General features: G+C 37.0%; 10 protein-coding genes across 10 annotated transcripts; 5 read left to right on the forward strand and 5 right to left on the reverse strand.

Annotated features, from left to right (window-relative positions):
* The first annotated feature begins 343 nt into the window (after positions 1-343).
* Positions 344-2,488, forward strand: EV154DRAFT_511125 (uncharacterized protein). The gene is made up of 5 exons (XM_051601776.1): positions 344-483; positions 539-768; positions 843-1,074; positions 1,131-1,239; positions 1,303-2,488. The coding sequence occupies exons 1-5, from the start codon at positions 417-419 to the stop codon at positions 2,333-2,335; spliced, it is 1,671 nt and encodes a 556-aa protein (XP_051456894.1). The 5' UTR covers positions 344-416; the 3' UTR covers positions 2,336-2,488.
* Positions 2,489-2,898: 410 nt separating this feature from the next.
* On the reverse strand, positions 2,899-4,816 carry EV154DRAFT_538351 (uncharacterized protein; the record flags this gene model as incomplete). The annotated part of the gene is made up of 5 exons (XM_051604267.1): positions 2,899-3,651; positions 3,709-4,420; positions 4,478-4,609; positions 4,682-4,711; positions 4,779-4,816. 5 exons carry the CDS (start codon positions 4,814-4,816, stop codon positions 2,899-2,901), a joined length of 1,665 nt encoding a protein of 554 aa, XP_051456895.1.
* A 106-nt stretch (positions 4,817-4,922) lies between these two features.
* On the reverse strand, positions 4,923-5,860 carry EV154DRAFT_248498 (uncharacterized protein). Its single transcript, XM_051594595.1, has 3 exons — positions 5,624-5,860; positions 5,290-5,563; positions 4,923-5,204 (listed from the first exon to the last, which is right to left on the reverse strand). The coding sequence occupies exons 1-3, from the start codon at positions 5,711-5,713 to the stop codon at positions 5,029-5,031; spliced, it is 540 nt and encodes a 179-aa protein (XP_051456896.1). The 5' UTR covers positions 5,714-5,860; the 3' UTR covers positions 4,923-5,028.
* Positions 5,861-7,516: 1,656 nt separating this feature from the next.
* On the forward strand, positions 7,517-8,259 carry EV154DRAFT_538352 (class I glutamine amidotransferase-like protein; the record flags this gene model as incomplete). Its single annotated transcript, XM_051604268.1, has 4 exons — positions 7,517-7,583; positions 7,641-7,771; positions 7,838-8,054; positions 8,108-8,259. 4 exons carry the CDS (start codon positions 7,517-7,519, stop codon positions 8,257-8,259), a joined length of 567 nt encoding a protein of 188 aa, XP_051456897.1.
* Positions 8,260-8,556: 297 nt separating this feature from the next.
* On the forward strand, positions 8,557-9,741 carry EV154DRAFT_465494 (uncharacterized protein). Its single transcript, XM_051597692.1, has 3 exons — positions 8,557-8,626; positions 8,797-8,866; positions 8,925-9,741. Exons 1-3 carry the CDS (start codon positions 8,624-8,626, stop codon positions 9,731-9,733), a joined length of 882 nt encoding a protein of 293 aa, XP_051456898.1. The 5' UTR covers positions 8,557-8,623; the 3' UTR covers positions 9,734-9,741.
* Positions 9,742-9,793: 52 nt separating this feature from the next.
* Positions 9,794-12,021, reverse strand: EV154DRAFT_511135 (uncharacterized protein). The gene is made up of 5 exons (XM_051601777.1): positions 11,366-12,021; positions 11,163-11,295; positions 10,954-11,096; positions 10,765-10,890; positions 9,794-10,704 (listed from the first exon to the last, which is right to left on the reverse strand). Exons 1-5 carry the CDS (start codon positions 11,810-11,812, stop codon positions 9,904-9,906), a joined length of 1,650 nt encoding a protein of 549 aa, XP_051456899.1. The 5' UTR covers positions 11,813-12,021; the 3' UTR covers positions 9,794-9,903.
* Positions 12,022-12,234: 213 nt separating this feature from the next.
* Positions 12,235-14,331, reverse strand: EV154DRAFT_511138 (pyruvate dehydrogenase complex dihydrolipoamide acetyltransferase). The gene is made up of 7 exons (XM_051601778.1): positions 14,155-14,331; positions 14,021-14,097; positions 13,902-13,947; positions 13,669-13,846; positions 13,394-13,612; positions 13,245-13,338; positions 12,235-13,183 (listed from the first exon to the last, which is right to left on the reverse strand). Exons 1-7 carry the CDS (start codon positions 14,274-14,276, stop codon positions 12,381-12,383), a joined length of 1,539 nt encoding a protein of 512 aa, XP_051456900.1. The 5' UTR covers positions 14,277-14,331; the 3' UTR covers positions 12,235-12,380.
* Positions 14,332-16,406: 2,075 nt separating this feature from the next.
* On the reverse strand, positions 16,407-16,745 carry EV154DRAFT_482077 (uncharacterized protein; the record flags this gene model as incomplete). Its single annotated transcript, XM_051598446.1, has 1 exon — positions 16,407-16,745. One exon carries the CDS (start codon positions 16,743-16,745, stop codon positions 16,407-16,409), a length of 339 nt encoding a protein of 112 aa, XP_051456901.1.
* Positions 16,746-18,015: 1,270 nt separating this feature from the next.
* EV154DRAFT_482078 (uncharacterized protein) lies at positions 18,016-18,583 on the forward strand (the record flags this gene model as incomplete). Its single annotated transcript, XM_051598447.1, has 2 exons — positions 18,016-18,209; positions 18,343-18,583. The coding sequence occupies 2 exons, from the start codon at positions 18,016-18,018 to the stop codon at positions 18,581-18,583; spliced, it is 435 nt and encodes a 144-aa protein (XP_051456902.1).
* Positions 18,584-18,993: 410 nt separating this feature from the next.
* On the forward strand, positions 18,994-20,199 carry EV154DRAFT_248746 (uncharacterized protein). Its single transcript, XM_051594596.1, has 5 exons — positions 18,994-19,269; positions 19,340-19,478; positions 19,531-19,620; positions 19,677-19,823; positions 19,873-20,199. Exons 1-5 carry the CDS (start codon positions 19,046-19,048, stop codon positions 20,017-20,019), a joined length of 747 nt encoding a protein of 248 aa, XP_051456903.1. The 5' UTR covers positions 18,994-19,045; the 3' UTR covers positions 20,020-20,199.
* Positions 20,200-20,274: the final 75 nt, after the last annotated feature.

Raw genomic sequence — 20,274 nt, forward strand, 5'->3', positions numbered from 1 at the left:
ATCGTTTCTCTAGTCATGCGTTCACAATTACTATGAGGCAAATTGATCCAACTTAAATATCACTCAATTTGGTTTTATTATCTTGATACAGTGTAAATACTGATGATTGAGCGGAAAGAGAATAGGTTTTTATGTGTAAAAAACAAGATTACGAAGAGACAATAGAAATAATAAAGTCTGCAAAGCTCATATCGATAGTGCCACATATCGTACGATGTGACTAGTTTAACGTGCACATGTTTTGGAAAAGTTTGATAATTGTGATGCAAACTATTAGTGGTACAACCTAACAAAGCCTTGTACCCCTTTTTTTTTTTCTAAAAAAAAAAAGAAAAAAAGGTCTATTTTAATTCTTTTCTTTCTTTAAGTTCCACCTTTTTTTAATTTTCTTTTTAGAGACAGTCATTTAATATTCAATGTCAAAAGAACTCACGATTTTTCTGGAAAATGATAAAAGCTATTATCCTGGTGATATGATCAAAGGTACATATCGAAAATCTATTTTTTATTCGAAAAGGGGTACTTACAGTAAGCACAGGTTTTATAAAACTCGACCTCAACAGATCTACAAATGTTCAAGCCATTTTTATAAACTTCAAGGGTACAGCAGAAGTAAGCGGAGAAAAATTTGTTCTGATAGACATTACTGAGACATTGGCCACGCCAACCGATGGAAAGTCGTATACGACTTTCAAAAAAAATCATTCCTACGCCTATAATTTTCAATTTCAATTACCCAAAGATAACCCACTACCAAGTCACGCCAAGGTAACAGCCTTCAAAAAAAAAAAAAAAAAAAAAAAAAACCTCATTGGTCATACTGATAGAACTTGAATCCATAGATTCATAAAATAGCGACTATTCAGTACCTTTTAACGGCAACAGTAAAGCAGCCATATATGACCTTTGGATCTAAATTAATAACCAGCGAGGAAATCAGAGTACACGATCTCATTGACATTGATTTACCACACTACAACAAACCAATTCATATGAACAATGACCTTGGTTTTGCAAATGGCAGCAAAACAACTGAATGGAATCTAGTTGTATCAAAGTCCGCATTTATCCGAGGTACGCATTCACAGTTTTCAATAAAAAATAATAGTTGCTAAAAATAAATACAATAGGACGCAATATAAATTTAGACTGTAATATTAATAACTTTCCTCCCATGAAAAGTAAAAAGGCCATCAAAGTTTCTTTAGTGAGACATGTTCATAGAACAAATACTGCACGGTAATATTCCTTCGTCTATAAAGCCATACGTGCACTAATGCACGCGTTTTATATTAAAAAAAGGGTCGTAGAAACAAAAATTTTAGATTCCAAAACAATTGAATTACATGTCACCCAAATTGCATCCACTCAGACAGTGTATATAGAACTAAGTATACCTAAAGACACTCCGCCGACTGTTTTTCCTACTGCTGGTAAAATTGTAGGTATCACTTATACAATATCAGCAGAGTTAAACATGAAGGGAGTTAGATCAGCCATCAAACTCAAAGACACATATCTTCAGAGCGCATCAATTGTCTTGGGAACAAAAGGCTGTGACAATATATTTTCAGCGTATCGAGAAAGTATAAAAGGTCATGCAAGAACCATGTCCAACGCCAGTTTAACAAGTACCCATTACCAAAATATGTCCACAATAAGCTTAGCTTCTTCGAGATCACCAACGCCCAGTCATTTTCATGATGGCGTACCAAACTCATCAAACTTAAAACCCTTGAAAAGATTAGATGAAGCACAGACACTACAACATAATACACCTCGAAGATCTTACCTGACAAGAAACAACAAACCCGATGGTAGGATTAGTTCACCAATCATGAGTTCCAGAACCCGATTTGGTTATAATGATCACCAGTCAACAAATACAAGAGACGAGCCACAAACGTTCGATAGAGCGCACACACCACTACCTTCGATAAGATCTCCTAATGCAAATACAGTAGGCTACAGTAATCCAAACAGTAGAGGATCAATATTGAGGACAACACCTTCTGTTATTGTCGAGACACCGCACGAAATTGGCCCTGATGATATTATCAATCGAGGGGGTGTGGTGCGCGAAAAAACTTACCCCGTGCGGCCTTACTATGGTAAAAAAGCCATGGATAACGATAGTGAGAAAATCATTCGCTATGACAGCGATAAAGTAGGCACTTATGACGGTGACAAACTATTGACATATGATGGAGAAAAAGAAAACCCACCAGTACCTCATTTGGTAAGGCACGATACAATGTCGACAGCCTCATCATCTGATCCTTCGGAATATCATACTCCCGTTTCTTACTTGATCAGAGATACAATTCGCGAGTAAAATCGCACATTTATATATATACATATGTATTTATTTATCTATGCATACGTGCATTTATTGTTTCTGTGTACCTTTAATAAACCCACAACGAAAAAAAAAAAAAAAAAAAAAAAAAAAAAAACGATATTTCGTTGATCTATTACGTCGTATCATCCGTCACGTTAACCTTATCATGAGGTATGAATGCAAGACAAATAGAAAAACAGTTTTGTTTTTGACACAACTATGCTTACAAATTGTCAAAAAAATCCATCATTAGCCGCCAAAATAAACTTTATTCATGCATCTTCTGGTGATACTTTAACACTCGGCGATAGAAAATTTTACCATGTCGCACAAATGATACAAGTGTATTTGATGCGGCAAATGAATGATTATCCTTTCAAATATTTGAGTTACTTGAATCATGGTGAATTTAAAAATGTCATTTTTGTATTCATAATATTTTAAAAAAAGTTTTTTTTTGTTTTCTTGGTTATGCATAATGTTGAGAAGGAAGGAAAATGTAATTGAATACAGAGTATATGTAGTATAGAAAAAAAAAGAGAGAAGAAGGGATGTATCTAATTCCATAATGACTTTGAAGGATTATAGGATGTTGGTGACGCTTGCTGCTTTTGTTGTTGCTGTTGTTGCTGAGCCAATAGAGGTTGGAATACAGCAGGATTAGGAGCGGATGGAATTGAAGTTGGCATATAGGATTGTGATGTTGGCATCATGGTTTCGTATGTAGCTTGTTGTGGATAATTTCCATCCACTGTACCCGTTGCTGGATCACTATTGGCATCAAACACAACCTGTCCAAATAACCCAGTATCGTATAAAAATTCCAGACTATTAAAATCAATCTCGTTTCCACGATTCCAATTTGAATAGGTAGATGCCAGTGCTGTCGACTGTGGCTGTCTTTGTTGTTGATCGTACAGCGTAGGTTGTGAGTTGGGCATAGTATTAGGAGGTGGGGATGGCATATAATAGTCATTTGTCTTGTATCGATGTTGTTGTGGTTGAGGTTGAGGATAAGGAGATATACAGCCTGGTTCTTCGGATCCTACTGTACCCAAAAGTGTGGATAAGGGTGGTGTCTCTGTTCGATGCATATTAAGTGGCGACATGGATATACTGGGTGAGGATTGTGCACTTGATGAACGTGACTTTATCGAGACTTGGCTAGGATACGCTACTTTCACTTCTGTATTGTATCGAACTTCATTATTTTCAACGCCCTGTTCCTGATAGAGTCGTTGATGAACAGACAAAAGTTCACGTGTTGCATTAGCTAATCTTTCACACATTGGCCAATAAGGTCGCAGTCCCTAACGTTATAAAATTATTATAAACTCATGATATAGTATCAATAAGAAACGACTTACATCGATGAGGTCATACAAAATTTTAAGGCTTCTGCTACTCTTTCTACATGACTCTGGTGTGCTAGAAAAGGTGGAAGTCATGAGAACTGTGGCAAATACATAGGCTGAATAACCCATATAAGGTAAAGTATTAAATCCACAAAGATCTTTAATGGCTCCATAAATTCCCGTAGCAGCATCTACGCACATGCGACATGTATCGATACTTTTTTGAATTCTTCTGTATAAATCTTCTGCAATCGAGTCTGTGGATTTAATATCACTAAAGGCCAAACTGCCACGATGCAAAATCATCATACTCGAACACCATACAGCATGACTGGATAACCAAATATTAAGATAATTACCACTAGCAAATTTACGATGATGGTCCAAATTCTTTTGGTTGAACTGAAATGTCTCCGGCAGATTATCTTTCCATGAACGAAGTTGCATATCGAGGTTTCTAAATTCGGCAATAGGTGGCCATACAATGGATGCTGAATTGGATTTGGCTCTGTTCATAAATCGGTTGACTTCACCATACGATTCCACAATCCTCATGTAATGTGTAGCAATATCCATCAATGAATCGTCTGTGATCAATTTATCGTCTATTGTCTTGTGAAAATTGGGATCCCTTAAAACAAGGCATTCCGAGATACTTGCTGTGTTTGTATCACAGTCAGATCTTTCAATACACTGTGGACGGTGTGTACCTGCACTTGATAATCTAATCATACTATTTTAGGATTATATCCAACATATATATTATAAAAAATAACCATACTTGTCAATAGATAAACAACTCCAAAAAACTCTTCGACGTAATGCCATAGCAACAGTATCGATAGATCCATCGTCGGCAAGTATCGGGACACGCATTGTTTCTTCCTTATAATAACCTAATTCCTGACAAAATCTATATTTTTTTAAATGCAATTAGCATGTGCTATCCCGAACTATAAATAAAATGGTGAGTCACTTTTTTTACCTTACAGCCAATCCACCATAAATCCAGGATCTGAACAAGTTAAAAAAAAAAGTTAGTGGATGAATTAATGGCCGGATAAAAAACACAACGACTTTACTTTGATCCCGACGCATGGCCATATTCAAGGCACGACATGATTCCCCAAAATTGAATGTTGGCAAGATTTGGCTCCAGTACTTCTGCATCCACTAACGAGAGAGCTTTCTCGGCGAATTTCTCTCCTGCTAAATAAGGAGGATTGGTACGAATAGCAGGATTTTCTGAAAACCTGAATGTGAAAAAGATAAAAGAAATCTGAGTTTTAACATGAAATCTGTCAGTTCTTTTTGTGCTTTATGGAAGAAACATTACCTTGCACTAATGGCTAACACACTATATAGTAAGGGCCGCGACACGGTGCCGTCCTTGATTGACTTTTTTAACACATGTCTGTGCACAAATGGAAATAATGAATTGATATATTTAAAGAACAAATCCACAAGATGATTCACAATATCCAAAGGTGGAAGATCTACGCAAATTTCTATATTTTTTTTTTTTTTTTTTTTTTTTTTTTGGTTGGGGAGATTAATAATCCAGTATTCTTCTTGTTCCTTTCACGTCATTACCTGGATTTTCATAGAGTTGAATGGGAGAATGTGCCTGGACTGAGGCAGATGAAAAGCTGGTATTCTCCTCATCACTTGTGTGGAGTTTGTTATTGGTATTGCCTATTCCTGCCGAATTAGGACCCATCAGTTTTCTTTCCATTTGGGCAAGTCGTTCTTCTAATAATTGGACATATCCCTTTCGGGGTCCTCTTTTCTTGGGTTCGGTGTATTCACAAACAACATTGGCTTCCTGGCATTGAGTGCAATCGGGTCTGGCTTCGTCGCATTTGATCTAGCAATGGCTTTTAGTTTTTTGTCTCCATTTTTTTTATTTTTATTTTTTTGTGTTTACCTTCTTCTTTCTGCAGTGAACACAAGCTTGACTGGCTCTAACTCTTTTTTTGCTTTCTGGTTTTGTTTCTTCGTATCCAATTTCGTACATTGGTGCTCAATATGGAAGGTGTGTGTAATAATAATGTAAAGATAAAAAAATATATGTATATAGATTAGCTGAATATGACTTAATAAGAATAATGCAATAACTAGGAAGAAGAAGAAGAGGAAAAAAGATAAATAGAACGGAGAAAAACGTTGATTAAATGCAAGCCACTTGTATTTACTTTATAAAGACCAGTAAAAAAGGAAAAAATATTACCCATCCCCCCGCTGAATGACTGATCCGAATTTATGAGACTTTTACCCATCCTCTAAAAGCGTGTCAAACAAAAGGGTTGTTTTCTAGTAACACATCGCGTAATTTATTTCCTAACCTATTTTTTTTTGGAATTCCTACCTTCTGCAACTCCTAACAAGGTATAAAAAGTCTAAAAGAAGCTGAAAAAGTTACACGGACACTTTGCGGTTACCAAATGATATCGGATTTACCCAACAATAACCCACCTGTTGCAGATCATATCTTAAAGAGCAAGCGAGAGATTTGTTCATGAATATTTTGAGGTAAACGTATAAAAAAACAAAGGGAAAACAACAGCCCCACGGGTTTTTTAAACTAAACCTTCCATCACCTTCTACTGCTTCTATCTTTTGAAAGCATGTTGTTATGGATACCATACGGTTGGGGTAGGGAATGTCTGAATAAATAATCAGATTCCCTTGACTAATCTCCTCCACCTTGTCAATTTATTTTAGAGTGTGTTACACATGGAGATACCATTTCTCCATAATGGCTGATAAATAACTATCGCTCAGGTTTACCTTGAATATGATTTTTTTTTTTTTTTTTTTTTTTTTACTTTTGATTCTAGGTTTAAGCTACGGTAAGACAAGATACTTTTATATGTTTTATTTTATTACATACGATTCTGTAAAGCTTACTGACCTACGTAGAGCTGATTTTTTTATATTGCTTATAGATTTTAGGTAAGCACATACTCATTTTTTTGTTTGGTACACTCAATGTAAACTTTACAACGTTACCCAGACTTTTTTTTTCTTGCGACACAACGTACAAAACTCTATAAACCATAATTTGGTCAATCCTCTTACTTTTCTGACATTCATTAAATTAGTTGAAAGGTTTGGCAGTGATAATATAAGGTGTGTGTGGGGGAACTGTGGTTACCCTCATCCCATGAAACAGATGGGGGGTACAAGTATTGCCAAACGCATTGAGCGCAGAAAAAAACATCGAAGCAGCCGCGGCGGGGGAAGGGGGAGACTTTCTCCGTAAAAAAAAAAATCAACAAGCCATTTTCTTAATGTCTGATGATTCACCACCACCTTCGCAACTTAAAAAACAAGCATTTGTAAGCAAATGATTGATATTTTTCGATCTTGAATAAATTTCCAGTGTTAATATCAAGACTTTAAATTATGCGAATATGGAAGTTAATGATTGATATGAATCAGTGCGTTATGCTTATATAAAGATATGTGTTGCCGATACTCATCAGAAAAAAAAATGTCGTAGGACAGCTCATTATGACAAAAAAATTAAAGTCTGCAACAACACTCGCAAAGGTGGAAGATCTCAGAGAACTCGTCTACACAACATTACGGCTGCTACACGCATCTTCGGGGTACCTTTAGGACCATTAGATTGCAGGACCATGATACTTAACAAATCATCACTCAATAATGCATACATTCTTTTTTTCTGCATTTTAAAGTAGCTGAAACATTGAGCTCGTTTTTCCAGCGCCATGTTTCGTGTAACGGAAATATGACGTATGCGCCGCGACAACAACAAAAAAACGGTTTGCTTTTTCATTTTAAAAACATCATAATGAGTGGAAAAAAGGCTATTGTATTATTAACTGAAGGAGCTGAAGAAATGGAATTCACCATCACGGGTAATAATGAAATAATTTTTTTTCTTCATTGCGATGTTAAAGAGATTTTTTGAATAGTGGATGTTTTACGTCGTGCCAAAATCGATGTTACGGTTGCCAGTGTAAAAGTCACTCAAGCATACGCTACTTGCAGTCGTGGTGTCAAGATTTGTCCTGATGTCACTTTTGAAGAGAGCCATTTCAAAGCTGTAAGCAAAATAAATTCCTCCCCCTCCTAAAAGGTCCCCTCACTCACTCACACCTTTTAATAACAGGAAGACTATGATGCAGTTATTATCCCTGGTGGTGCTGGTAGTGCAAAAACACTCAGCGCGCACGAAGGTGCCAAGGCTCTTGTCATGGAATTCTACAAGCATCATAAAATCGTGGCATTTATTTGTGCTGGTACACTTGTTGCAAAAGCAGCAGGTATTCCCCATTCTCATACTGTCACTTCTTATCCTGGCGCTGTCAAGGAGCAATTAGTCAATGGTAAACTATACACACATTTACACGTATATACACACACTAAAATATTACACTAGTCTACAAGTATTCTGAGGAACGAGTGGTTGTGGATGATAACGTCATTACGAGTCGTGGACCAGGTACATCCTTCTTATTCGCATTAACCCTTGTTGAACAACTTGTCGATGTTAAGGTACAACGAACACTTACAACACCTTGGCTCTCATAACTAATCTTTTTTTTTTCATATATAAAAAATTAGACCGCCAAAGCCCTTAAAGACGAAATGTTGACTAGCTCAGTATTGTAGATTTGGTAAATGATCTACCCGTGTTTTAATAATAATAAATTCAATAAAAAAAGTTACGAAGAGCATTCATCGTACTCCAAAACTAAAAAAAGGCCTTCAAAAAAAAATCAGGTACTGGAATGTGACTCTATTTCCTTTTTTGGGCTTAGAGTTCCGACGCACTGTGCGCGCGAGCTTTTTTGCGGCGGGTAAGCGTCCCAGCTGAGAGGGGCCGAAAGCCCAAATACACTGTGGAAGCTGGACCTCATGAGAAACCTTCCTTTAATCACTTCAGCCAGTCGCAATGGTAAGAAAAGACGAGAAAAAAAATATGAATGGCAACCACATCCATCGATCAATACAAAAGGAGAGATAGATGATATACGAGGACGGACGGATGGATGGATGGATGTGGATTCATGAGATATCAAAAAATAAAAATAAAAACGAAATGTCTAACATTTTCCAAAATGATAGCCTTTCGTCAAGCAACAGAAGAACAAGGCCTACTTCAAGAGATACCAAGTCAAGTATCGTAGAAGAAGAGGTAAATAAAAAGAATTACGTTCGAAAGGGATGTACAATTAACGTCAATTGATGATTAGAGGGTAAGACCGATTACTATGCTCGTAAGAGACTTGTTGTTCAAGCCAAGAACAAGTACAACTCTCCCAAGTACAGATTAGTCGTTCGTTTCACCAACAAGGATATTGTTTGTCAAATCATTTATGCCAAGCTCCAAGGTGATTTCGTCCTCTCTGCCGCCTATGCCCATGAACTCCCCCGTTATGGTGTTAAGGGTGGTTTGACCAACTGGGCCTCTGCTTATGCCACTGGTCTTCTCCTTGCTCGTCGTACTCTTGCCAAGCTCGGTCTTGCTGACAAGTACGAAGGTTTTGCCGAACCCGATGGTACCGTCCAATTGATCGAAGCCGCTGAGGATGCTCCCCGTCCTTTCAAGGCCTTCCTCGATGTTGGTCTTGCTCGTACCTCCACTGGTGCTCGTGTCTTTGGTGCCATGAAGGGTGCCTCCGATGGTGGTATCTTTGTCCCCCACAACGGTAACCGTTTCCCCGGTTTCGATTTGGAGACCAAGACCAACGATGATGAACTTCTCCGTAACTACATTTATGGTGTTCACGTTGCTGAGTACATGGAATACCTCGAAGAAGAAGATGAGGAACGTTACAAGAAGCAATTCGCTACTTTCATCAAGGCTGGTATCACCTCTGATAAGGTTGAGGATATGTACACTGAAGCTCATGAGGCTATCCGTGCTAACCCCGCTGCTCAACTCGCTGAGAAGAAGGGTAAGCCCGCTAAGCCTTACCGTCGTCTCATTGCTCTTAACAACAAGCAAAAGGCTGCTAAGATTGCTGATGCCAAGGCTATCTTTGAAGCTTCCAGAGCTTAAATTTATTCTTTTGAATAATTTACTTTCGTTTTAATAAAATTATTATTATTGATAAAAAGAAGAGGGTTTTAAAAAAAATGCTTGTGTGTGTGTGTTTGGGTTATAGGCTTATAAAGAAAAAGGGGGAGGGGCTTAAAAGAAAATATTAAATTATATATGTGTGGAATGAGTTAATCGGTGTTATTGTTGCCATTTTTCCTAGCTGGCATAGGTGGTAAGGGTTGACCTCGTTTGGCCAACATACTTCTTAATCTCAGAGTGGAACCAGGTCCACGTTGCGTAGGTGGTTTTAATAGAGATTTCTTGGTACTGTCAGGCGATGTAACCGCTGCTGCTGCTGCTGCTGCTACTGCTGCTGCTGATGTCGCTGTTGATGTGGTGGGTGTTGATGTAACTTGTGAAGGGGGTAAAGGAATGGCTGATTGTCGATTAGATATTGTTGCTGCTGCTGAACTCGTGGGTTTCATACTAGCAGAAAGGATAGGTGATTCGCGTGGTGGTGTAGAGGATGACTTTTGTTGTTGCTGTTGTGTGATGGATGTGGTACGCACACGTGGTAAACCAACATTTGCCTTCACCTGTGTCAGACGAGGTCCTGCTGATTGTCGATAAAGTTTCTTATTATTCACAGTACTGGTCACTGGGGCCACAGGGAGTGTTAAAGGAAGAGGAGGTACAGGTGGAATCATGGAATCCATCGCTATAACTGAAGAAGGTGTACGATTGTGAGAGAATCGTTTGGTATTGACGGGTGGGAACGAGTCAGCAGAGACAATGGACGAATTACGACTATGTGTCTTCTTGACAGGTGTAGGAGGACTCTCATTGTTGGTGGTATTGGATGTGGATGATAAACTGTGTCTGACTGAAGCTGTTCTTGTTGTTTGGGAAGAGGTGGAAGGTGTCAATGTAATACCTGTACCGCTATTGACTCTTCCGTCATATGAAACTCGAGATGAGGGAATAGGTTGCTTTTTTTATATCAAGTAATCAGCACATGATTCATATATACATATATACTTTTCACTTACATTCTTTGAAAGCAATGTATCTTCACGATCCAATACAGTGATGATATCCTCGCCATTCACTAATAAAGGAGTATTTCTCGTGTAAGTCATCCAAAGGAAAACTCCTTCACGGATTTTATCACCGAGCTATACATGAACAGATTTAGCAACAAAACAAAAGCTTATTTTTAAATTAAATACACGTTTTACCACTTGAATCTCATCCAGTTTATTTCTACGTCTAGCACTTCGAAGCAGGATGTTTCGTCTCTTCATATTACTCTTTGCAGAAAGTGAGATGGTTTTAGCAATATCCAGATCAACATATGCTTTTTGTAACACTTCAAAATCATCTATTATATATAAAAAAAGAGAGAATGAGCGTGTGTTGTTGCTGATTGCTAGGAAAAAAAAGTTACCGGTGGTGCCAATACTAGCAAAGAATTTTCCCGAATCTAATTCCAAATCTCGTAATAAATCATTTAATTTTCTCAAGATATGCTTTGTATCGGGTTTATATCGGATTCTTGTCGTAAACAATCTAGCATTACTCTGATATATAAATAAAAAAGAAGGGGTTTAGTTTGTATGATCATATCAAGGGGAGGGGCGGATCAATTACAAGTCGTTTTTCATTCACATCCACAGCACTACTGCTGTTGGTACTGGCAGAAGAAGGACGGCGAATCAATGGTTGTTTTAACTGCAAGGGATAAATACTAGTAGCCGACTTGATGGCGGAATCAAGCGATGCCTCGGCATTCATTAATAGAGATTCTTTATCGGGTGATAAACCAAAATCGCGCAACATGCTTTCAATTTGTGTCGTGGTGGATTCTACAGTAGTAATGGCTTGATTGGTCAGTTCTAGTTGTGCCAACAGTTCGTTTAATTCCGCTGTCTTCAACGTCAAGATAGAACGTAAATTGATGATTGTTTGTGTTCCTTCATCTAATCTGGCCAACAACATATTTACTGCATCGCCTCCTCCTCCTATGGAAGAAGTTTCCGATAGTCCTGCTGCTTTTGTTGGCAAACTAGCTTGTACATCGCAGCTCATTTCCATCATTATTATTAAAAAAACTCTGTATCCACAATTTTTTTTTTTTTAAAACGTAAACCAAAGACGAGTCTTCAGCTTTTTTTACTGTAAAAAAAATTGTTATAATTAAAAGAAAGAGAGAGAGAGAAAATAATAATAAGGGACGGGTGATAAAAAAAAAGTAAAATCACACACGCTTATTTAAGAGCCAGAACTGCATATTCACCTGCTGTCACCTATAATCACATCCGGGAGAAACCAGTGGTGGTGATGGATTAAATCAAAATAACCTTTTTGGTGGTGTAAAAAAATAGTGCATATGCCCCATATGTGAACTTTTTTTTCAATTGCAAGATTAAGCAAGATTTCTCGTGATTAACCATGGTGCTTCTTTCAGAAACACATGGAAATTGACCCTGTATACACTCTGAGATGAAAAAGGGGCAGGATTATGATAAACAAGTTCAACTTTATTTAAAAATATATGTGTGGGGGGATGAAAAGGGGAGGGGGTGTATAGAGAGATGTTGAAAGGGTGGGGATAGTGAAATAAGACACTTTTATCTTTATTTATTTTTTTACTTTCTTTTCTAGCTTACAACATCATCTTGAGAGGGTTCTCCATGAAACCCTTGAAGGATTGTAACCAAGTAGCACTAACAGCACCATCCACAACACGATGATCAGCACTTAAAGTAACCTCCATAACATCACGAACTGCAAATCCACTTTCAGTAGTCTCATCAGCAACAACCTTTTGTTGAGCTCCTCCGACAGCCAAAATACAGGATTGAGGAGGGTTGATAATCGCAGTAAAGTTCTTTACGCCAAACATACCCAAGTTGGAAATAGTGAAGGATCCACCTTGGTATTCAGCAGGAGAAAGTTTACCATCACGAGCACGTTTAGCCATATCTTTCACTTGAGAACTGATGCTCGAAAGTCCCTTTGTCTCGGCAGATCCCACAATAGGTGTAATCAATCCACTGGGTGTAGCAACAGCAACACAAATATCCGCTGAATTGTATTGACGGATGAAATCACCTTGCCATGCCGCATTGACCTCGGGAACTTGCTTCAAAGCAAGTGCAGATGCCTTAATCACAAAATCATTGACCGAGAGCTTATACTTTCCTTCGGCAGACTTGTTGAGTACTTCACGTAACTTGTTGGTCTTATCCATGTTAATCTCTACTGTCACATAGTAGTGAGGAACACTTTGCTTGGATTCGGTCAAACGAGAAGCAATGATCTTTCTCATGCTGGTGGTAGGAATATCCGTGTATGCAGCTCCAGAAACTCCTTGAGGAGCATAAGCACTGGGGATTTGGGCAGGTGCAGGTGCAGAGGTACTAGCACTAGCAGGAGCAGGAGCACCAGCAGCAGCAGGGGCAGGAGCTATTTACAAATAACTTAATACACACAGACACTTTTTGATGCTGTCATAAATAAACTTTACCCTTGTAACCTTCCACGTCGTCCTTGGTAACAATACCAGAATGACCGGTACCCTTGACAAGGGAGATATCGAGTCCACGTTCATCGGCAATCTTCTACTCTTTAAATATTAATATATATTTTATCTATATAAAATCAGTCTAAACTTACTCTAGCCAGAGGACTGGCCAAGACACGACCACCGTGAGAGGAAGTAGCTTCAGACTTGGACTCGGTAGGAGCACTTTCAGTCTTGGCTTCTTCTTTGACAGGCTCAGCAGCAGCAGGCTCAGCAGCAGCAGGTGCAGAGGCAGGTGCAGCAGCATCGTCGAGAGAAAAGTTCTCGAAAGCAGCAACATCAGATTCATTTTCGACCAAGACAGCAATAGGCTATAATATTCTACTTAGTAAAAATGTACGCGCTTCTCATAGAATCCATCTTTTACCTGACCAACACTGATATCCTTGGCTCCAGAATCAACCAAGATCTTTGCAAGGAAACCTTCCTCTTGACATTCAAAATCCATTTGAGCCTTATCAGTCTCGATTTCTACTAAAACATCACCGGGTTGAATCTCATCTCCAACCTTCTTATTCCATACACCAATACCACCAGCAGTCATACTATATCCCTTTCAAAAATAAGTCTCATAAAACATTGAACTTTTTATAAACTTACGTAGGAGACAAAGCAGGCATAGCAATCACATTATGAGCGGGGAAAGCTAATAAAGTACACATATCAATTGAAGGTTAAGCTCTTTTCTTTTCTTCTGCTGTCTAACAAAAAAGCCTTACCAGCAGAGCTATAAAGTCTGGAGTCCTTGCCAGAAACTTGGTTAGCCAAAGTACGAAGAGCAATGAACTTGGGTGCACTACCGTGTAGATTAGTAAAGAAAGGAAAGTGTTGACAAAGTCTCGGGTTTTTTTACCTGGTAGAGGTGAAAGCGCGTGCAGCAACCTGTTTGACAAGAGTAGGAGTAGCTCTAGTAGCACTCATACGAGCGGTAGAGGTAATACCTCTCATAACTTGACGTCTAATGGCAGCGGACATGGTCTATAAATTAAAAAAGATAAAGAAGAAGAAAATAAATAAAAAAAAAACAAATATTCCTTTAACAACAGCTGGAAAACCCAGGAGAATTCGGTTAAAACAACCCACCCCCAAACTCACAATTGTGACCATTTTTTTACCGGATCTTTTCGCGATTCCCCCGCTTATTCACTTGTGGGATGAGCTTATGGGGCTGGAAGGAACATTTAATATATTCCCTTTTAAGTCATCATATACGTCCCTTTTTTTATTTGTTGTACAAAAGATCCAAATTGTCGCTTGCCATTCTCAATATTTGATAGAAATGTTGTACTTGTCTAATAGCTTTAGCAACCGTCTGATATCCCACAAACAGGATTAGTACCAGCTTAAGCCATGAGAAAATGTGAACTTAAACCCGGCAGCTTGAAAGACATGTAGGTGGCAATCGGTGGCATATGATAATAGAACAAAAAGCACATCTTGTTTGCATTACTAGTGCGTATATTATAGCAAGAGGGACAAGTACCTTACCGACTGTAAAATATCAGGCTTAAAAAAATCAGAATGCAGGATTGCGCCATGATTCATGTAACACGACGTACTTTAAAGTACGTTCACCAAGTGACAAGACTTGAAGGGTTTTTTTGATATATTCTGCAATCCTGAAAGCAGAAATAAAGTATAACTTTTTTCGCCACAAACCATCGTATCAATAAATTAGTTGTATTTGGTAACTTTACTACGTACCACTATGACAAATCAACGGTATAGCTCAAAGACGTGTTTTGTTCCTTCTTCATGTTCTTGAGAATCAGCAATTGAATAATGCCTTGAAATGAAAAGGGCATCTTTTCATGCACACAACACATAAACATTTGAAGGCCGCTTTGTATAATTTGCGTAAATGGATAGCACAATCATCTTTGCCTCTTTACTTGAGGCCTTTCGTACCTTTGAAAAACGTCAAGTATTAAAAATCGGTTCTTCATTTAAAAGAAAATATTTGAATAAAAAGTAACAGCGTCATGACGTGACCATAAGATTGTAAATAATACATAAAAGAATATGGGCAACAATTCATTTTCATTGATATTAAAAAAACGGAGGCCGCGCCCTCCCCATTGGGAGACAATGCCTCTCTACAAGACTGACTTCCCGGACAGAAGCTCCAAAACTAGACATAGCAACTACTGCCAGTGACCACAATAAATGTATAATCTAATCTCAAAGTAATTTTTTATGAAGAAAGAGAAAAAGAAAATAAAACTTTGCGAAGGAAAAAAAGGTGTCCTTTTATACCTTTTTCCTCATGTTTTTTTAAGCTTTGTAACTTATATAAAAATCACACAACCCATCATGGAATTTAGTGAACACCCTCCTTCCCTTCCCTACAACACACGTATGACTGACATTATTGTTTTCACCGAATTAAAAAATCGACACACACAATTGTGTAAATACAGGTTAGAGAACATTACAAAAAGATGGTGAGGGGTCTCATACAACAACGGTATTGCGTACCCGTGTAATTCATATTTTTAGACTCTTCACAATAAATTTAATAGGAAAAGTTGTGCAGAAAGAAACATATACAAATGTATAACCGTTACAGCAATGAAGTATTAGACCCTTTCTGGCTGCCATTTACCAGAAAGAAGTTCTTGATTTAATCTCCGAATCATGCGCCGTACCTTTTTTTGTGTTTTGGTCAATTTTGGGTCTTTCGAAAAAAACTTAAAATCAAAACTCAATAATCCAATATAATTTTTTAGATATTTCTGAGCATATTCCTGACTTGAAAGGCCGTACGGAAACGACAGCTTACTAAATGAAAAAATCAATCGAAAACGGCATATCAAGTGATAAAAATGGACAAAAACAAAAAAAGAAGCTGATTTTCTATGCACCTTCTTCTCATCATATGAGTGTGTAAACGCTTTCAGAGAATTTTTTCCACTATAAAACAGTATAGCAAAAGTTCTGAATTCAAGGTTTTTACTTTCAACAAACATGATCTGCAATGCGTCAGTTATAAAAAAACGGTCATGTTTAATAAGTTCTGGATTTAAATTACTTGTTATTTGATAATTGTAGATATGATTAGTTATCCGCCTTTTTTCATTTTCATTTATTTATTGAATATAATTATTAGAAATCCCCTGCTTGTGCCAACAGGGAACCGCTGAAAATACCCGAAGATACCCCCAGAAGCCCACTGTCGACCCGCACAGGAGACCTCAAGGTATACCCCCACAAGTGAGAGCAACCCAAAAGCCCCAGACCCAATATGAAGAGAAGAAAAGAAGAAAAAAACGAAAATGGAGTGAAAATTGGCCTGCTTTTATACTTTTCAAAGGCCAAAATTTTTGTGTACGACATTTTCCTGTGACTTTTTCTTGACTGTCCATGACTTTCCATGACTTTCCATGACTTATCTAATTTATCCCCTGTGAATAACAATACCACGTTTAGTAAGAAATTAGGCATGTATCCGACTCCATGTTCTTTAATATTTTACTTTTGTAGGGATTTTCTAATAATTTTTTGTTTAAATAATCTCAATAAAAAAGCTTTTTGGTGCTCAGAAAAAAAAAGAGAAAAAAAACCTTTGCAAACGCATGAATTTCTTTATTGTGTAACGTCCCAAGCAACATCTCAGCATCTTTTTTTTTGGCACTTGTAAAACAATTTGATCATATTTTTGATCCGTCCAGACCAGAAAATTTAGACAACCATTATCCTTTAACAAGCAGTCTCCTTCTTTTCATCGTTTTTTTTTATTGCGATATTGAGACTAAACCTTATTTTATACGATATTCAGAAGCTAATATGGAAGAGTGGGGTAACGCTTTGTGTATATTCAAAATTTAATAGGATTACTACCAGCTTTTCATGCATCTCCGCAGAACCTACTATATGTTTTTTTAACTTTGATGGAAATGTCACAGAACCTGAAGTATACATATTAATATCTCATCTGTCCTTTGTAAAAGCTGAATTATAAATCATTTTTAAGTCTCTAGTATACTGGTTAACTACCTTGTGTTTCTGATATACTGATTTCTAGAAGTTCCTAATCCTGTTAGTATATACTAGCCTTCAGTTATTTTTTTTCTAATTTCGGTGGGCACGAAGTATATCGCAAAAGAGCATACGTTTGATCTAGTATTATCTTTTATATCTCTCTATCCAATCTATGAGGTGCACGACTCATTCAAATTGAAGTTTAAGATGACGGAATAGTTAAAAAAGGGTTGGTTTCCAAGCAACTGAAATTATAAAAAACTTTATTCTCAAACAGGGTTCGTGTTACTAAGATGACTAACAAGACTTACCTCTAGAATGACTTGTTAAGGTATCCCCAAATAGCAAATAAAATTCAGACCATACGCACAAACGCAGGAGTATATGTAAGTTTACACATAAGTAAGTTCAAGTCAATATTGTGTTTCTGCAATAACCTAAAGTCGCTTCATATTGATACCAAAAGAGAAGGAGACGGGTGTTTATTTTCACTTCTTAATGAGACAACAAATTTACCAGCCATTCAATACAGAAGTGTTTACTGTCCGCTATTTTTCCAACCAAAAATACGAAAATACACTTGCACATCAAGTTTCTTTTTCGGGCCACTATAACTTGACTCCATATAACTGACAACGGAAAGGATGCTTACCCAGTTCTGCGGTCATGAGCATTACGTAAAGCAGAGAGCTATGAGTTTTTTAAAGAGACAAACTATGATCACAGTAACTATATGTGTGAAACCTACGAAAAATTAATCATCTATGCTTCCCAATTTCCTAAGTTGATGAATCTGAGCTTACGACTCACAGGGGGTGATGTTGTTGATATTAACATTCTAATGGAATCATGTATCAAAAATCTGAAGACGATGTTTAATTATTCAGAAACCTCTGCTTTTAACATCCAACAAGCATCTCCACATTGGTTTAACAATACGTCATGCAAATCTGTGAGCACAATCAAACTGAATGGAGAGCTAATTAACATCGACACTATTGAACACATTATGGATAATTTTAAAAACGTTAAAAAGCTCATCCTAAATATATAAAAAAAGGGATTATTATAATTCATCTTATTTTGCAAACGATACTCGCACTTTAATCAATCGATTCACTCCATACTGTCAAAATATCAGGGACGCAGAATTTTATTTTGAGTATACCATAATCAAAGGAAACCACGCTGTTAACAGATGCATTTTTCTCATAAATCATGTATGGATTGATGAAGTGAAGCCTATCAAAGAACATAAATTTAAATACATGTCTCATCGTGTATTGGACTGGTACAGATAGGACTTTTTTTTAAAACGTAATATAATAATATGAGTTGATTGACAAGAAAAATCAACGGATTTTCACAAACCAAAAAGATAGACTCATACACTAGAATTATAATCAGTAACATTTACATCGTTTGTATCGTTGTTATTGTCAGATATATGCTTACGACTATAAAAAGGTAAATCCTTCCAAATGCATGGTCCATCATCTAAAGGATAGTGAGGGAAAAAATTATTTATCGTTTTTGCAAACTGATGCATTTTCTTAAACATGTTCCAAAGAAGAAAGATATACGCTTTATAACTATACATTTTATCAGATAATCCAAATGGGTGTGTACTAGTATGGCAATACTTTTCCTGATAAAAACAAATTTACGTCAGCAATTTGGAATTTATAAAATCCAATATATAATTTTGTATGTTTTTCCTCTTTTATTTATTTTCTCTGCAAAACGGATTATAATCGACCATCATGTCCATGACAGCACCAGTATACCCACCTAATGCAGGAAATACCACTGGACATGCACTTCATCCAGGACTTTATGAATACCTTGCAGAATTAGTTTCGAAACGAGTGGCTACAATTAAATATATCAGAAAGGCCCACGAGGGAAACACACATTGGTTTAACACGATTTTGTTAACAAGGGAAAGTTTATCTGGAATGTACCCTAATTCCAAAATGGCTAAAAGGTAATTCCAATGAAGAAACACACAAGATGACATACCTACCCTTCTAAATCGTGGTTGCCTTTTAAATTAGAACATACAACTTTTATGCACTGGGTTTATCATTGGGCGCTATTTTAGATATCACAAATCCAATCGATTATATCAAGGCACTAGGTCAAATCATGACCGAATTCGAAAGACATACTAGTGATGATTCGAAACAAAAGATGGTAAAATTATAATCTCATTCATGATAACAGCGTTGACAAACAAAAAAAATAGAAAAATATCTTTAGAAAGGCGAAATCAAAGGATGATCATAGCTTTTCAGATAATACAGGAGAGTATGGATATTTGATTTTACCTCATATCGTAAGTTTGTTGTTTCTCTCAATGCAAATGACCGATAACTAACTTTGTATGTACAGCCTTTTGAAATGGATTATTTTGAAACGTTTTTTACTTTGATTGATATAATGGCAGAGGCGTATTATAAATTACTTGTTGGCACTGAAGGCCCTATTTGTACGCAAGCTTATTTTGAGCTGGTTCTCAAATGTGATGGAAAGTTTAAGGTAATAAGGAAATCATACACATTCTCCCCAATGCTAATCTTTTCGATAGAAAATTGTGACAATGGTTACCAAAGAATTGGATTTATTAGCGAGACATGCCATTAAAGAAGAACTTAAAGTCATTGACCCTCTTTGTCATCTCTCAGGAAAGGCTTCCTCACCAATCGAATTTGATCCTTCTTCTTCTGATGTCTAAAATGACCTCTCATCTCTTTAATATCTATCCTTCTATCTACTTAGTAGTAAAAATTACCCTTTATTATACGTATGTTTAATTTCGGCAGCGATGGATGTGATTAACGCCTTCAAGGTTGATCTATTTGTCGCTGTGCCTACCTCCTTTTGAAGATTTAGATTTATGGTTGCCGCCATATTTGATTGGATATCTGGATTGGAAATTCGGCCTCCTCGTTTTTTTTTGACTGGGTAAAAAAGGTAATACCTAATTGCC

This window comes from Mucor mucedo (genome assembly GCF_025094135.1).
Source record: "Mucor mucedo strain NRRL 3635 chromosome Unknown EV154scaffold_54, whole genome shotgun sequence".
In the NCBI taxonomy this organism is placed as follows: domain Eukaryota; kingdom Fungi; phylum Mucoromycota; class Mucoromycetes; order Mucorales; family Mucoraceae; genus Mucor; species Mucor mucedo.

Bases quoted from the DNA above. Each gene is read 5' to 3' on its own strand.
- EV154DRAFT_511135 (XM_051601777.1), bottom strand. From the start codon at position 11,812: ATGATGGAAATGAGCTGCGATGTACAAGCTAGTTTGCCAACAAAAGCA. The intron at 10,891-10,953 runs GTAAAACGTGTA...GTTCATGTATAG, and splicing joins AACTGGATGAGATTCAAGTG to CTCGGTGATAAAATCCGTGA. The intron at 10,705-10,764 runs GTAAGTGAAAAG...ATATAAAAAAAG, and splicing joins ATACATTGCTTTCAAAGAAT to CAACCTATTCCCTCATCTCG.
- EV154DRAFT_248746 (XM_051594596.1), top strand. From the start codon at position 19,046: ATGTCCATGACAGCACCAGTATACCCACCTAATGCAGGAAATACCACT. The intron at 19,479-19,530 runs GTAAAATTATAA...CAAAAAAAATAG, and splicing joins ATGATTCGAAACAAAAGATG to AAAAATATCTTTAGAAAGGC. The intron at 19,824-19,872 runs GTAATAAGGAAA...TCTTTTCGATAG, and splicing joins AATGTGATGGAAAGTTTAAG to AAAATTGTGACAATGGTTAC.
- EV154DRAFT_248498 (XM_051594595.1), bottom strand. From the start codon at position 5,713: ATGTACGAAATTGGATACGAAGAAACAAAACCAGAAAGCAAAAAAAGA. The intron at 5,564-5,623 runs GTAAACACAAAA...AGCCATTGCTAG, and splicing joins TTCACTGCAGAAAGAAGAAG to ATCAAATGCGACGAAGCCAG. The intron at 5,205-5,289 runs GTAATGACGTGA...AAAAAAATATAG, and splicing joins TCAACTCTATGAAAATCCAG to AAATTTGCGTAGATCTTCCA.
- EV154DRAFT_511125 (XM_051601776.1), top strand. From the start codon at position 417: ATGTCAAAAGAACTCACGATTTTTCTGGAAAATGATAAAAGCTATTAT. The intron at 1,075-1,130 runs GTACGCATTCAC...TAAATACAATAG, and splicing joins AAAGTCCGCATTTATCCGAG to GACGCAATATAAATTTAGAC. The intron at 1,240-1,302 runs GTAATATTCCTT...TATTAAAAAAAG, and splicing joins CATAGAACAAATACTGCACG to GGTCGTAGAAACAAAAATTT.
- EV154DRAFT_465494 (XM_051597692.1), top strand. The intron at 8,867-8,924 runs GTAAATAAAAAG...ATTGATGATTAG, and splicing joins CAAGTATCGTAGAAGAAGAG to AGGGTAAGACCGATTACTAT.
- EV154DRAFT_511138 (XM_051601778.1), bottom strand. From the start codon at position 14,276: ATGTCCGCTGCCATTAGACGTCAAGTTATGAGAGGTATTACCTCTACC. The intron at 13,339-13,393 runs GTAAGTTTAGAC...TTTAAAGAGTAG, and splicing joins TGGCCAGTCCTCTGGCTAGA to AAGATTGCCGATGAACGTGG. The intron at 13,184-13,244 runs GTAAAGTTTATT...ATTTGTAAATAG, and splicing joins CGACGTGGAAGGTTACAAGG to CTCCTGCCCCTGCTGCTGCT.